Raw genomic sequence first — 16,980 nt, 5'->3', positions numbered from 1 at the left:
TTTACAACGGGGCATTACCGCCACCTTCTGACCCGGGTGTGGGTCAGGCTCCAATAACCCTACTTGCTCATTTCCTTGCCCTAAGTAAATAAATAGAAATAAATTGTTTAATTAACAAAATAAATAAATAAATAAATAGATAAATGAATAAATAAATAAAAATACAAATAAATAAAATAAAAACTAAATTAATTAATTAAATAATAATATAATTAAATAAATAATAATAATAATAGTTACATATTTCCTACATCCCTTATCCTTATATTCTGTCATACACCCCTATGCTCTTCAGAAACTCCACCACCATCTTCAATTTAACCCCACTGCCCTCACTGAGTATATCCTTTAGCTCAAATCCCAGGATCCCCACACTTCTCATCTTGTCCCTCATCTTTCTCCTATGTTCTTCATATGCCCTACACCACAGCAATACATGTTCCACTGATTCTTCCTCCTCCCCACACCCCTCACATAACCCTGACTGGTGCCTCCCTATCATCTTCAGTGTTTTATTCAGCCCACAGTGTCCCAACCTTAGCCTCATCCATACTATTTCATCCCTCCTGCTGCCACTCCTGACCCCCTGCCCTTTAACAATACGCTGCACTTGGTAGAAGTGCAGACCCTTCTCTTCCTTATCCCATCTAGCCTGCCACAACTGATTTGCCTTTTCCCAAATTATCCCCTTTGCCTCTGCTTTACTAATCCTAATATGCATATCTACTCTCTCCTTTAGAGCCCTCTTAGCTAACGCATCTGCCTCTTCATTGCTCCCCACTCCTACATGTGCAGGAACCCACAGAAATCTCACAATACTACCCTGACTCACACACCGAGTAACACACATCAAAATTTCATATAGCAAGCCCTGCCTGCTTCCAGAATGGAAGGACCTTAAGCTAGTTAACACTGAAGCCGAGTCACAGCATATTAACACCCTCTCCACCCGAGCATGCTCAGCCCATCTGAGCGCCATCAGCACAGCTACCATCTCCACAGTGTACACACTCAGTCTGTTCGTAGCCCTCCTGTTAAGTGACACCCCCTTCTCTGGAACAACTACTCCAAACCCTGTCACCCGGTCTCCATGTCCTTCGATCCATCTGTAAATGTCAGAGTAAAATCCCTATAAGAAACCTGAGTGAGACTCTTAATGACCCCTACCAAATCCACCCCTCTTCCAGTCTTTTTCTCCTCCAACAGCCGCCAATCCACTACAGGCCACTCCAACATCCAGGGAGCCACGACTGGGTACACCACCGATGGGCATAACTGTAACCCCCCTACTCCAAACTCTCCTGCCACATCCTTACCTACTCGGCCAAAGTTCTTCTTTCTACTCTTTCCATTCTCCCAGCAGTCCCTTAGCACCCCTATAGTAGGGTGAGAGTCTCCATGTCCCTGCAAACTAGACCAGTAATTAGCCATCAGCTGTCCCCTTCTTATTTCCAGTGGCATTTCATTCATGGCCACTTGCAGAGCAGATACTGACAAAGACTTAAATGCCCCACTGCAGATCCTTAAAGCCTGGGCCTGAAGCACATCCAGCTTCCTGAGGTGTGTCTGGGCCGCCGACCCATACACCAAACAGCAATAGTCCAGCACCGACCTCACCAGTGACACATACACTGCCCTCAAAGCCTCACAACTAGCCTCCCAACTCCTACCTGCTAAGCTCCTCATCACATTCAACACCTTTTTTCCCCTTTCTCCTATCCTCTTAACATGGCTTTCCCACGTCAGACGAGCATCAAATACCACCCCCAAATACTTAAAAGACTCAACCCTCTCCAGCTCTTGCCCATATAACCTGAGCCTGAGACCATCCTCCACCTTCTTCCTCATGAAGAACACAGTCTGCGTCTTCTCCACTGAGAACCTGCAACCCCATTTCAACCCCCACTGCTCCACTTCATCTATTGCTTCCTGCACCTTCCTTACCCCATTTTCCAAACATCTCCCCCTTTTCCAGAGCGCCCCATCATCAGCAAATAGGGACCTCCCTATGTTCCCCTGTACCCCAGCAAAAATGTCATTAATCATGATAGTAAAGAGAAGAGGACTGATGACACTCCCCTGAGGAGTCCCGTTACTGATCTGGAACTGACTGGACAAAACAGAGCCAATCCGAACCTGAATCTTTCTGTCAGTTAAAAAATCTCTAATCCAATTAAACATTCTCCCACCTATTCCCAACTTGTGCAATTTTATCAGCAGACCTTCTCTCCACATCATATCATAAGCCTTCTCTATATCAAAAAATAGAGCTATCACTGACTCCTTGTTAGCCTGGGCTCTCCTTACCTCATCCTCTAGTCTAATCACAGTATCCATGGTGTTTCTTCCTCTCCTAAAACCACACTGATATCCCACCAGTACACCTCTCCTCTCCAGCACATAATATAACCTGTCTGTCACCATCCTCTCCATCACTTTGCAAATATTAGAAGTCAAAGCTATTGGTCTGTAGCTAGATGGTAATGTAGGGTCCTTGCCTGGTTTCTGGACCGGCACCACCACTGCTTCTTTCCACCCCTGTGGCAGTTTCCCCTCCTCCCACACTCTGTTGTAGATATACAACAACGCCCCCAAAGCCTCATCCCCCAGGTTTTGCAGCATTTTATAACACACCCTATCTTTGCCAGGAGAAGTGGGCTTGGACTTATTTATAGCTCTTACCATCTCTGCTAACGTAAAAGGTTCATCAAGAATATCCCCTCCCCTCTCCTTCCTACCTACCACACCTGGATGGAGACTCAAGGTAGCTTCCCTCCTCCTTCCTTCTTCAGACAGATTCTTCAAATCATGCACCTTAGAGAAAGATCTGGCCATAAATTCTGCCTTCTCCCCATCTGATATTGCTGTCTCTTCACCACACACCAACACTGGGTATCCCCATTCTCTCCTGTCTCCCCCCATCTTCTTTATCATCCCCCACACTTCTCCCACTGGCGTTGTCCGCCCTATTCCACTACAATACCCCCTCCAGGCTGCTCTCTTTGCCCTCCTCACTATCTTCCTCAGAGGTGCCTGGGCTCTTTTATACTGGAACAGGTGCTGTTGGGAAAGTGTCATCTTAACTAACCTAAATGCCCTATTCCTTTCCCTCACCGCCTGCTGACACTCCTCAGACCACCATGGGACCAGATTCCTCTCCCTCCCACCCCTACTCTGAGGTATCGCTCTCTCTGCTGCCTCTATAACCCCCGATGAGAACCCCTTATTTACCTCATCAACATCCACCAATAAATCAATCTTACCTAAAATCTCTTCACTAGTCATCGTAAATAAACTCCAGTCCGCCCTACCTAACACCCACCGAGTGTTACCACCCCCTGCACCCCCCTCCACCTGACCACCTAGCGTGCACAATACGGGATAGTGATCACTACCTACAGTAGACTCAGACCAAACCTCCCACTGACTCACCCCAGCGAGCGGGGCAGAAACCAATGTCAGGTCCAACACAGACTCATTATCAGTCGCCCAGTTTAACCTAGTCCCCCTACCATCATTAAGGCACATTAATTCTCTCTCGTCCATTAGTTCTTCTATCCTTGCTCCATTCACATCTGTCTGAAATCCCCCCCACAGAGTGCTGTGAGCATTAAAGTCAGCGCACCAAACCACCCTACTTCTATCCTGTCCCTTAACCTCTAACAATCGCTCTAACTCCAGCCTCTTACAAGGATTATAGTAGTTAATCCACCCCCAGTTCCAGTACCCTAAAGGGAACACCTAGCCTAATTAAAGTAAGACACCCTCCACCCCTACCACCATCCTCTCTGCCCCTACGCACCCCAGTGTACCCATATAGCACATAATCCAGATTCGGCTTTAGCCAAGTTTTCCATCACGTATTCAACTCGCAAAATACATTTACCCCCGACACTTCTTCTTCTGTGGAAGGGCGGTTTAGGGCGGTTAGCATAGAATGTGTCGCATTACCGCCCCCCACTGGATTTTATCAGTTTCATAGTGCAAACCATTTATAGTGACTGCGTGTTATTGGACGTTTAAGAGTATTTCAACAATGTATCAGTTGAAATTCATCAGTTCAACTGTTTTGCTTTTCCTGCAGATGTTTATTTATAGAGAATATGTGACATAATAATTTAGTTGAACTTGAACTATTTACTTGATCAATGCCGCATAGATTGAGTACATGGTTCAAATTCAACTGAATTATTTTAAGAATAGCTTATGTGGGAATGTTCATGAAATGTCACTCTACTGATAATCTGTTAAACATCTACAGAAGTGAACAGTTAAATTGCTTAATCTCAATGAAATGCTGTTGAAAAGTTACAAATTATTCTTTACAACTCTGAAAGCAGACTATCCAAATAAAGTGTTAACATGCCCTCATTGACTTCAAAAGATATCATAAGTGTTGTTTCATTTGTCTAAAAAAAAAAAAAAATCTGGTGTAGACTTGGTGATATTGAACCTCAGAGGGCTAAGAGAGCAAGTCCACAAGGATGGAAACTCCAGAGCTGTATGTCACCCACAATGCATTGCATTTATGCATTTGATGCAAGAAACTACATCCATGGTTGGATGGCAGTAATGTATGTGAAACTCTGGTTGCTTACCACTGAAGAATGAATAAATTGGAAAATAAATAAAATAAAATAAAATAAATTCACTATCTGACATACTTTTCAATTTCATTTTTTCCTAATATATCTTATTGGTCTGTACATGTGTATAGGTTCATTCGCCTGTTAGCAAATAGGTTCTAACGACAATCTCACTAATAGCTTGATATTATACTGAAAAATGCCATATAACTAATTGCAGTTAGGTTGTTGTATTGTGTGATTTATTTCCAACATTATTTATAGGGTAAACACATGGGAAATAGCTGTTTTTGCAATATATCATAAACCCTTAGATAATTATGATAATCATGATACAAATCACAAACAGAAATTTCTAAATCAGAAACTGATGCAGCTAATTACCAAGTGCCTACTGATGTATTGTAGTTATCTCTAAGAGATGCCTTCGCCTTATTGAAATGTGTCTGCAGGTATTCCTGATGATTTGTAAAAAGCAGTATAGTGCTGATTCTACAACTGGTGGTCAGTCATGATTCATGACATATTTGGCTGAAAGTGAACAAGGGCAGGTGTGCTTCATTTCAATCCCCCACTCCTCCCCTGCCCACTTTCCCAATGCTCCCCAAGTGGCCTCCATGTGATGTGAGCTGTATTATAATACCAAGGGCTGAGGGTAAGTCAATGAGGGGAAGTGGAACTAATAATGAAATGCAGCAAGTTTTCACCAAAAGTGATCCCATTTACACCATTGTCTGCTCTATAACCCAGACCCATCTGTATAAGACATGCTAGTGTCTTATTCCTTTGCAATAATTTTTGGTGTAGCACTGGGTACATACCCCAGAAACACTGTATAATTCACCTCTACGGTATAACAGCTGCTTTAGTGCTAAACATGTTAAATAAGATGAACCAGTCTACTATAAATCCATGGTTTGCTGAGCAAGCAGCTTGAGTGAGTTTGTTTGAGTGTGTTTGTCAGTTAAATGTAGTTTCTTTTTCTTTGTAAGTCATCATCTTATGATGTTAGGCCTGTTGATATGGTATTTTGAGACAATTAATATTTGTATTAGGCGGTGTTTGGAAGGCCAACCTCTTTTATATGGTTTTATATATTGATAGAATTTTACAATATTTTCAGGCAGTTATATATATATTCTCACTTTCAGCTCTACATGTCAAATCATGATGCTCAAAGTACCCCTCCACCATCAGTTTTGGATGCTCAGGGGCGGCGTGTCAAATTACATGCATTGTTTCTTTTCAAAATAAAACTTCCATGTTCCAAGACAATGTACAGTTTTTGCTTAGTAAATGCTTTACAAGATAAACTTAGAATGTAGGTTAAATAATAACTTGTTTTAGGTTTCCTCCTTTGGTAACTAAGGTCCCTGGGTATGGCTGAGGCAAACAAAGCTAAAGCAAAGTTAAATTAAGAAAAAAAAAAAAAGGTTTGGCTTAGAATAAGTACATTTGTTGCTAATGTAATGTAATGACACGTGACATATGCCACATACCTCACATAACTTTGGTCACCAGCATAGTATGCTACAAATACTGGCATATAACATTGCACTTGACTTTTGGTTTCATACTAGACATGAACACCAGTTTCCTGGGTGAAAGTCTGGAGTTTTTTTGACCCATCCACAGCTGTAAGGAATCACAATTTCCCTCTGGGATCAATAAAGTATTTCTGATTCTGATTGACATGGTCATATCATAGACTGACCAACCATTTGTGAGACTAAAGATAGCAAAGCAGCTCTACAGCTTGATATTACTTACAAGGGATAAGAAGACACTTATCTCTGGTGTAATGTCATATAAAGTACCATTACAAGTTATTTCACATGACAAACAAGTGAACAGCTGTGATGATCTGTCAGGATGGATTATCTTAGAATTGAGGACAGGTGACATGGTGCGCAAGAACCTTTTTATTTTCTGCACTGAATTGAAAAAAAAAAAAAAAGTTTAAAAAAGCACTCACTTTGTACACTCAATTTCTGCAGACGGGACATATTGTTGACAATGTCTAATGCCTTTAAACACTAGAAATTCATCAAAACATTCCAGGTGAAAGAAATGTACAAAAAGGATGTAAGGTCTTGATTTTATACTGTGCAAAATTCATCTATAATATTGAAATGGCATTCAGTCAGTCAGTGGCAGAGGAGGAATGATGTGAAAATAACTGATCTTCCACAGTCTTAGTGCCCACATACACATCAAACAGTCAAAAAAAAAGCTTTAAAGGAAGTTCAGGATTGCAATTCCATATCTACAAAATATTCATAGCTATTTACACTGTACAGAGATTTAAACACATATATCTGTTACAAAAAAAAGAAGCTGTGTGCCCAAGTGGATCAGGCAGATTATACAGTGAAGATCTGAAGCAGTCGGATGTGCTGTCTGTCCTGGAGGCCAGATAGAAACTCAGCCATTTGTGACCTGGATAAGGGTTCTCTCTGTAGACGTGGTGAAGATGCTACAAAAAACACTGGAATGCACGGATGATAAAAATGTGTCTGCTCCACATGGCTTTTTGAAAATAATGGTGTGACATTAAACACATCAAAGAAATGGAGGGAATCTGCATAAAATGTGGACAGCTGGTGCTTGTCAATAATTTTTGCCAGAGATTTTCAACTCTGTAGTGCCAGGAAAAATGACTGGTGCTAAGAGTGGCTGTGGTTGCTAATATACATTATTGGGATTTCTATGTTAACATTACTAGGCCTACTTAACAATCTTGTTATCTGAAGATAAACTATGTTCTCATGATCACGTCTTTATCATGTTTTTTTTTCAGTTGTGGATGAGGTAATCAGATTATTTACTTAATTACAAATATGACAATATAAAAATGCCACGTTACAATTATAAGTCCAGCAAAATGGAGCATAGCGCTATTTCAGGGCAAGCACTGAAGTCACGCTTACATTAGTTGGTTGCCATCAGTTGTTTCATTCATGCTTTACAATAACTGGCTCATTCATCAGCTGTGTGGCTACCAAGCAGCAACCTCCAGGGCTGAAAAATGAACCCACAGAAAGTGTCAAAAACTGCAGTTCCTCTAATGGCCACTTGAGGCTGGCTTTAGAAGCCAGTCAGTCGCCACTGAACCCTATGTTAAAACTGTACAGCAGAAATAAACATGTTTACGGCTCGGTACAAAAATGGCTTTGGTCTCTATAGCTAATTTCCCCGTTATGACAACTGTACAAGGAGTGCATTTTTATATAACTCTCACGTTTACATTTTATTAAGGCTTAATGTTACGCATAATTAGGGGCGGGCTGCTTTGAGTGACAGGCTGTCTGCTGAGTGTCCTCGGCTTCTCAGTCAGATCCACCCCTCACTCCTCCACAGCTCCACCCTCTCACCCAAATATGGTCACTTCTGGCTCCTAAAAAACAAGATGATTGCCGAAATTCCGAACTCGGGGCTTTAAAATGGGAGTCCACAAAGCAGTGGATGATGCCACAGTAGCTACGTTCATTAGTTTTGCAGTCAATGGTGGCTACCAGCTTACCAGTAACGTCCATTCAGTGTGGCAGTCATACCTCACAGTTACCACCATTACTGTGCTGATAACTGCTGCAATGTCATCCACCACCCCACTCTCCTTATGTTCTCAGAAATCACTAAGATTTTACATTCTTGTTTAAAGGGGCAGATCCAGCAGATCCCTTGTTTCCACTCAGATACTGTGAAAGCTCCTCCAAAGAGCTGACTGATACAGACTGATACAGAGAGCAAATGTACCAGGCTATCACAGATAGGTGTCACATCCTCTTTACAGAAAAACATCAAACAATCTTAGAAAGCCAGGCTTTTCAACAATCTGAAATAGCATTATGTCGTTCAATATTAAATATATCAATACTTTATTAAGATCTTTTGCATTTTTTGAGGTTGATGTGTATGCAGGCTGGTTGCCCAGCAGTCTCTTTGGGTTTTACTGGACACAATATTCACTACTATCCTGATAATAGAAATTTACTGTGATTAACTTATTGTGAGTGTTTTTCTTTTTTTTATCACCATCTGCAATAAAATTGTATATCATCCCATCCCTAAACCTGGGACAACAACAATAATAAGATGAGGATGAAGTAGAGGAAAATTTATTTGTTAAGCACTTTTTGTGTCATTAGTCTTCAAAGGCTATAGCAGTACTATGTCTTCTTTGTAAATAAGATAATCAGTTTGTGACCTTTAGATATCAGCCCTTTAAATACATTAGCAACAACAGCAGTTCTTGGCTTCTGCACCAAAACCAATAAACCTGGAAAGTCAGTGACACACAGAACATTTTGGGCTTATGGCTGATGGCTGAAATGTCATGGCTTGAAAGGGGGCATGATTTTTTATGAAAGGAGCAAGCACATACCACATTAAAAACAATAAAGTTTTTCTTTAAAATGTGACCAGAACATTGTTTCATACTTAATCACCAGTAAAGTCGTACTATTTTACAAAGTCTGTACAAGTTTGGAGCACTACAAAGTTTACAAATCCAAGGAGGAAAAAAGGAAAACGGGAATTTGTGTCTGTTTTTTTTTTTTTTTTTTTTTTTTTTTAAGAAAGAAGTGGTCCAATGAGCTTCTGTTAAGGAGCAGGGAAGCATACAACCCTTTGACTTACATGATTGTCCCTTCTCTTTTTCCGAATTTTCTCAACCGCATCTATATATTCCAATCACTTTTGGATAAGTCTTTCTCATTCACATTCTCTACTCCATTCTTTTCACCTTTCATGACTTCCTATTGGAACAGGGAGGAAAGTTGTGATTGTTCTGCACAGAGGGGACAGGACAACACAGTAACTTTGTAGTTCATGGTAAAACTCAACACTCCCATGTCTGGACAGAGTTGCATTGGAGGATATTACTTAAAACAAGTGAAATGTAGTTTTAAATTTTGCGGTCATTGTTATAACCTATGGTTGTAGCATTACTTGACAAAGTATTTCTTCCCATGATATCATTGCTTGTTCATCTCCTTCCATCTGCTTCAATGTTATGCTCATTCTGGTCCATTATATGTCCCATAGCATCCCTGTACTAGTCAATCAATCACACCTCAGTCTGTTGCTGTGAGTCAGTGATGATGGTTACCCCGCGACGAAGCTCGTCCATACTGTCAAAGTCGCTGCCATGTTCAGAGTCATCCAGCCCACAGGGGGCCGACATGTCTGAGGCTGATGATGCACCAACAGAAAGTCGCATATTTAGCGACACAGAGTCATCAGTGTCCCCATTTCCTGGGGATACGCCACTCAATGAAGTGCTGAAGTCCCCATGGGATGCCTCCCCAAGGGGCAGCTGGTGGGGAGGCAGGTATTGGCTGGGGTGGAAGTGTGGTCTGGCATGCTTACGCCCGGTGCTGCCAGAGCTCAGAGTGCTCTCCTTGGAAGCCGGTGGATTGGTGGTCAGTGGCGTGTAGGGCTCAGGATAGTCCTCACCTGTGGGCAGCGGAGGTGGCAGCTGGTCTTGGCTCAAGAACTCTTCTTCATGGGGAGGGGGGTAGTCGCTGTCAATGTCGTAGCCCCCCAGGTAGTAGTCTGACTCCAGTTCACGGGTGCTTCCTGCAAGGCGTGGGGCTGAGCCTGCTACATCACTGCCAGGACCTGCCTCATAACCCGGCACCTCTTCAATGTCTGACAGCCTGGTGCTTGGCATCCAGTCTGATGTGTCCCAGTGATATGCTGGACAGTAGAGGGGGAGATGGTTAGTAACAATCTGGGCTGTGAAACAAGACAACAAGAAACTAGTTTCCACAATGTAGAGAGCTGTGCAGCAGACATGCCTTAGTATGCACCAGATACGTTACACTCAGTTACATCAACAATACACAGAGGTGTGGAAGATCAAGTGCATGACAAGGCACAACCTGCACAGAAAACATGTTAGGTCTTTCAAGGTATGTGACATGCACAATAGGAGCCTTTGAGGGTCGGAGTCACAGGTGTCACAGCATGCTGAGCTTCATGAAGACTTGCAGCACTCATGTTGACGAGCTCAGAAAACAAAGCAACACAGAAGAGGGATACTGCAAATATTTGGTAGATTTTACTAATGGTCAGTGTAGCAAAGTGATAAAAAACACGTGTCAAAAGTGGGTTGTTGGCTCTGATTCACCCTGTTACCAATTCAGCACCATGCAAGTACTTACTGAGTATAATACTAAACTAAGATTAAGCCCAGAAATAATCAGCTTAGTAGTTGTGTCCCATTTCAGCAACCACAGCAAGACTATCCTCGCCAAAATACTGACTGTGTTAACTGTTCATTCCAATGTCAACCTATGGTTTCCTGAGAAGTGACCCATTGTGCTCTTCCAGACTGTTAGATCTAAGAAGCTCCAGAAACCTCAGTGCTTGAAGGTTGTGGTGGATGGTTGGGCCTCTGACTGTGACACAGGTGACACCAGTTCATATCCTGTGTGCAGTCAACAGTCAGCACTGGTTTCTTTTTGCCATGACCACAATCCCTATAGTACCCTAAATCTATCCATGTAGTTTTAGTTGCATGATCAATTTCACTGAAATACAACTGTACAGGTGGCAGATAAGAAAACAGTCAAATAATTTCTTTCTGGCTCTCATGGGTTTTTTTTCTGGAAGTAATGCACCCAGATTCACACATATCCCATGTAATCATGAACCAGTAATTTGTGCATAACCCACATATTTGGAAAGCTGCTTTTATGTGACCAATGTGCTGATGGGAGTAAATCAAGGAAACTATAAAAGAAGGAAAGGTCATCACATCAGTGACAGCATTTGAGTTTTGCACTGGAGCCAGAATTTGCTGCCACTTCTATTAGTGTTAATGGGGTGGACATGACAAATCACTTTATAACAGAAAAGTACAAAACCTGACAGCACTCACTTATAAGTGTGACACTTTTAATTTAATAAACTGCACAGCAGCAGATAAACGGACACGTTTCAGCTCATAGCCGTCCTCAGCGTTCTATGAGCTGAAACGCGTCCGTTTATCTGCTGCTGTGCAAGTAATGGATAACTAGTAAACATAACTAGTAATGTTTACTTAAAGGTAGGATCTGGAGGATTTTGAAACAAAACAAAATATAGACAAATGAAATCCTGCTTAATCATCACCTATGGGCTTCTACTCATGTGTGGTGGTGACTCTGTTTGCAGAGCTCCTGCCCTTTAACTGTATTTTGATGTTTTTGTGAGCTCGGACCGCTTCTGGGCGGAGATTTCCCCAGCCAATGAGAGAGCGCAGGTGCCGTGCTCGAGCGTGTCCGAGCGTGCACCAGCGCAAGCCTTGCCTGAACCTCTTCTGTGAAGCCTTCTTCGTACCTCCGGGCTCCGTACACCCGGGAGAGTTGAGCCTGATAGGAGGGGCCAAATTTGAATGTGTGTTTACAAACAGCAACTGGAAAATCCTCCAGACCCTACCTTTAAATTGCAAAACTGATGTGTTCAGGCTGTTCTCACAAATTTTTCGTATTTTTTCCTACGGAAAGCAATTCACCCAAATTTGTACATATCGCACATATTTTTAAATGCTGCGATCACATGACCAATGCACTAGCAGTAGTAAACAAGGAAGCAGTCCCGGGTGCTTGTGAGGAGACAGGTTGGCGTGGTGGACGGGTCACAAAAAAACAGACCTTCGTCTGGGACTTTCTGTTGGAATCATGTGTTCGGATCCATAAGAACTTTGAGTGAATTTCCTTCAGGATCAATAAAGTATCTATCTATCTATCTATCTATCTATCTGAATCTTGAGTCATTTTCACCACCTCAACATGTTTCTTTTCCTAAACCTAACCACAGTTACTTTTATTGCCTAAACATAACCATCATAACTTAAGTTAATTACGTAACTGTATGTTGAGGATGTGACTTGATTGGTGGGGCACACATCTGTGGGATATCTTACTAACTGTGGTGCATGCATTTTTTGTAGGATATCATATGAGCCACTCTATGAGAATACACTGATGTGTTCCATTACTTGTTACAACAAAGTACTCTGAGTACCCGAAACACATCACTCCCCAACACTGGTGGTGTCTGAATCTAGCACCAAGAAGCCACCTTAAACTGACGCTTTTACTTTCATCTTTTTATCATAACATGTGTAAGAGATTCTAACAGCCTACCATCAGTTGGTGCTCAACATGTCCAGATTACTAACAACAGTTAATGATATATGCTTGTCTTACATTACTTACATCAAATTGTTAATGCATTGAACAGAGCACTTACTGGTGACAGATGACCACCAAAATGTAAAAAATTGGTATGAAAATATGAAGTGTTACCTGATGTACTGACTTTACAAGTTGATAATGACTGACCTAATGCAGCATAAAGACTGGCAAGAAATTTGTTTTGGAATCTTACAGTCTTAAAATACAATGGCTGTCTCAATTCAAGCTAAACAAGGCTACATTTCTTGACCACATCTGGCAGAGCAGTGATGGACTCAGGATGTTTGAAGAGCAGGGGCAAAAAGGAAAAAAGGGCATCTACTGCATGACATGGGGACAAGAGGGCAGTCAAAAGGGCACATCCACTTGTTTTCATCCAACAGGGCACATCGTCTTGTTTTGATCACTCAAGAGGGCAGCCAAAAGGGAACATCCGCTCATTTTCATCATTCAAGAGGGCAGCTGATAGGGCACTTTAGTGCTGCGTTTTCAACTGAGACGCCTGACCCCCCCCCCACCCCCCCCCCCCCCCCCGAGTCCATCAGAAAGGGAGAGACTTGTTGCCCATTAGAAAGTTGGAGGGGATGGGCATTTGAAATGGGACCCAGTTGGACTATGCTAAGGAATCACTGAGGAATCATTGAGCACCGGAGCCAACAACCTACTGACATAGCATAAATGATAACTGTCATCATAAAGGTTTGTCTGACCAAAAGGACAATCAACCAAAAACTGACTGATTAATTCAACTGAAGGCAAAGTTAATTTCAGAGGTGAGTGAAGTTGAAACAAAAGCAATGAGAAATCAAACAAAAAGACATCCATGCATCAAAGCAGAACACAAACCATGGGAAGACTGAGGCTGTGAAAACTTCATCACGCAACAACTGGTACAGTACCATCACTGGGCTGGAGATAAAAATCCAAACAAAGTGACATGGTGGGATGTAGTAAGGTGAGAATGGCAGGCAAAAAGCTGCACGGAAGAGGGGGGTGGGGGTGGTGTGTGTCTTTGGGGGGGGGGGGGGGGGTATAATGACAGCCCTGGGCTGCTAAGTCAGCACAGCACAATGAGTGGCAAACAAGCTGTGGAAGGGGTGGGAAATCACACTACATCACGCATACACACACAAACCACTGACTCTTCAAGGGGATGAGCAGAGGAATTTATCAGTGACAAAGTATGGAAATACTTAAGTACAGTTGGGTATACATAGAGGTAGAGAGATACAGGGGGTAGACAAAATAACTGCAGTCAGGATACACTAGCTTAGATATGATAAGTTCTCGCAGACTCTATCAGGAGTCAATGACTGACAATGGGCCTGACAGATGGTTGGCAAAAGAACCATCATGACCATCAGGTGGTAGATAGTGTTTGATGTTACTGGTGTTGGGGGCAAGGTGGAGTAGGGCACCCTAGCTACAGTTAATTTGATACAGTGGAAACTGCTTACAGTGATCATGTCTGTGGGTCAAATTGATCACTATATCCAGATGATTATTACTACCATTGTTTTTTCTTTTCTTCTTGTGCAAATTACCATGTCATTTACATTTACATATTTATTCCAGAGATGTAAAGTAATGAAATGGACAGCCTTGCTTTTTATTTTAATTTACCATGTCAGCCTCAGCAGCCTTCCCATGCAGTTTCTTAAACATATTGTTCTCTCTCTCTCTCTCTCTCTCTCTCTCTCTCTCTCTCACTCTTTAAATCGCTCAAACCAGCTTATGGAAATTTTGAAATTGTCCTCTACCAATGCCATTTCTTCTGCCATTTTCCTCACCAAGGGCCGCTCAAGCAAGCATTATGTTATCAATCCCCTAAAGAGAGCTCAACCACAGGTGCGTAGTTTTAAATTGTTTCTCCATATGTTGTCATGTTGTCAAGTCCCCAAATTAACACAGTATGCGGACTACTTGATTACTATAAGCAAATATTTAAACAGCATTTGTATAAGAATGATTCTGCCCCAAGCTTTTTGATCCATAAAAGCAGTTGATCACTGTTACGTGATCACTCTAAGTAGTTTACACTATATATATACTATATAATAATATATATATATATATATATATTATATATTAATATATATATATATATATACATATGTACTGTATATGTATATTGAAGGAGTAGGGCAGAGTCTTTCTGGCTCAGCTTTCACTGGGACTAAAGGTGGGTCAAAATAGATTGAATGCGAATTAGCAGCATATGCTGACTGTAACACTTTCGAGGACTTAAAAGTATTTTAGTACAGTCTACAATTCAAAGTAATCCAGGAAAACTAAACGAGCTTCAGAGAGAATCATTAATCTGAGCTCAAACTGTAGGAGCAACGACTGAACAAGACAAAAATTCTAAAGCTGTGCATGGAAACAAAAAAACATCTGACACTAGCATTCTGTCCAGTTGTTGTTGCTACAAGACACATTTGTCCTTTTGGCCCTTACAGCAAATCTTAAGTTTTCAAGATTCCCTGTCAGGGACATAAATGTAAGTCAAGTGAAAGCTTTGGCTTGATCCTGACATTAGAGGACAGGTCAGTGAGTCATTAGCAAATGTTATGGAACTTTGGTCAAGATATCTTGTTCCGGACTAAATAGTTGATAGATCGACCTACCAGCATCTTCATCATTGGGCTTTGGTGTTAGCAGGGCAAAAATGCTGTTACATTATTCAATATACCAAGGACATCAGTCTTAAAAAGAATCTGCTGAACAGCAACACAGACACAAACTGTGTCGACAACAAACAGGGGGGTGATAAACATGAGTAATGTTGTTAACTGACATACAGCCTAATATGACCCACTTTTCAGTCTTTACAATGTAGATTGTGTTATTGCACTCTAATTTTCATTGAGTAATTGTTATTTTGTCTACTCACTGCAGATAGATAGATAGATAGATAGATAGATAGAATGGTGAATGGATGGATGGATAGGTAGGGGTGGGGTAAAGGAAGGGGGTCTGGTAGTCACCTCTGTTGTAGGTTTGACCTTGGTCCATAACTGACACTGTCAGATGGAAGAACAACATAACACAGATGCCTTTAGCACTGGATCATAAGTGTGTCTACTGTTCAAAGTGTAATCTTATAGGACAGAAGATTTGTTGAGGCTGGAGGTGTGAAAATGAATGTAGGTCTCTAAAGTGTTTTCTGAGTTTTACAAATGTAAAATTCTTGAGATTGTTCAACACAGCAGCACTGTTTAACAGGGACCTTAGAAGTTAAGTGTGCTCTCTGGAAAAAAGGGTAAATATATATAATCTGTAAAGATGATGGGAGCTAATTCAGTGCCCAGGAGGGGTTATGTTACTGGAAGGTACAGTATGTAACACACAGTAAGTGTATGGGCTTGGGTATTAACTGGAGACACCTCTTTCAGAATCCTGCAATGACCAGACTAAGATCAGAGAAGAGTGAGAGGAGAGAGACACAAAGGGGATGAGACATGGTACCTTCACTTTCGATTGTGTCGACTGCATCATTGACCAGTCGAATGACGGTCACTATGGAGGCTTGTGGAGGGAAAAAAGGAGGAGATAAAGTTTGAAAGACAGTCATCCAAGGTGAAAAATGCTCGTTATGGTGTTAGACAGGGGTATCCCCTCACACTTATGGCATTGCTTATGGCTGCCCACCACTGCCAGTCCTGTCTGCAGAGAGGGCTACCTTGTCTGCCTCTGGCACAATCAAGACTTCTTGCTGAATTTCATGTTTGGGGGAAATTTGCATACAATACTGTTCATATATATGGAGATATTTTGGGTAAAAAAATAAATCAGCAAAGAAAATTGCCAAACAAAGCAATATCAAAGCAAAAAACACTACACTACTGCGTTTTTCATTTTAGCACAGATACTTTCACATCTAGTGACACCAGTCAGACTTTAAGCAGACGAATGACAATGGTGACAGTATTAACATAGCTAAGGCAAAACTTACATATTTAATTAAGTGATGACTAGGGGCAAAAAAAAAGCTGACATCTTTGAATTATGATCATTCTGAAAGGTAAAACAATGACTCTCATGGATTTTAAATAAAATCTAGTGAGAACAGGATGATGCAATGAAAATGAAACACAAAACGAAACACACAGCTCCAGCACAAATGCCAAGACCACCAATACTACACTGTGAAGCAATCAAAACCTCTTAGCCTCTTCAAGGATGCTGTTGTGAGATCATTATAATAT

At 41.5% G+C, this 16,980-nt stretch overlaps 1 protein-coding gene across 9 annotated transcripts in view; it reads right to left on the bottom strand.

Annotated features, from left to right (window-relative positions):
* Positions 1–9,240: 9,240 nt before the first annotated feature.
* Positions 9,241–16,980, bottom strand: part of LOC117259695 (protocadherin Fat 3) — a 391,086-nt gene continuing 383,346 nt past the window's right edge. For 7 of the 9 annotated variants that reach the window (XM_033631307.2, XM_033631310.2, XM_033631309.2 and 4 more), the window contains 3 exons: positions 16,241–16,300; positions 15,760–15,795; positions 9,241–10,286 (listed from right to left, as the gene is read on the bottom strand). In XM_033631307.2, the coding sequence (XP_033487198.2) occupies positions 9,655–10,286; positions 15,760–15,795; positions 16,241–16,300 (728 nt within the window). In that variant the 3' untranslated portion in view covers positions 9,241–9,654. The remainder of the gene's footprint in view (positions 10,287–15,759; positions 15,796–16,240; positions 16,301–16,980) is intronic. The other 2 variants (XM_033631315.2, XM_033631316.2) reach the window with 1 other exon arrangement.

The sequence above is a fragment of the Epinephelus lanceolatus genome, chromosome 4 (assembly GCF_041903045.1).
Source record: "Epinephelus lanceolatus isolate andai-2023 chromosome 4, ASM4190304v1, whole genome shotgun sequence".
NCBI lineage: Eukaryota > Metazoa > Chordata > Actinopteri > Perciformes > Serranidae > Epinephelus > Epinephelus lanceolatus.
The sequence above is the reverse complement of the archived record's forward strand: the minus strand, read 5'-3'. Positions and strand labels throughout refer to the sequence as shown.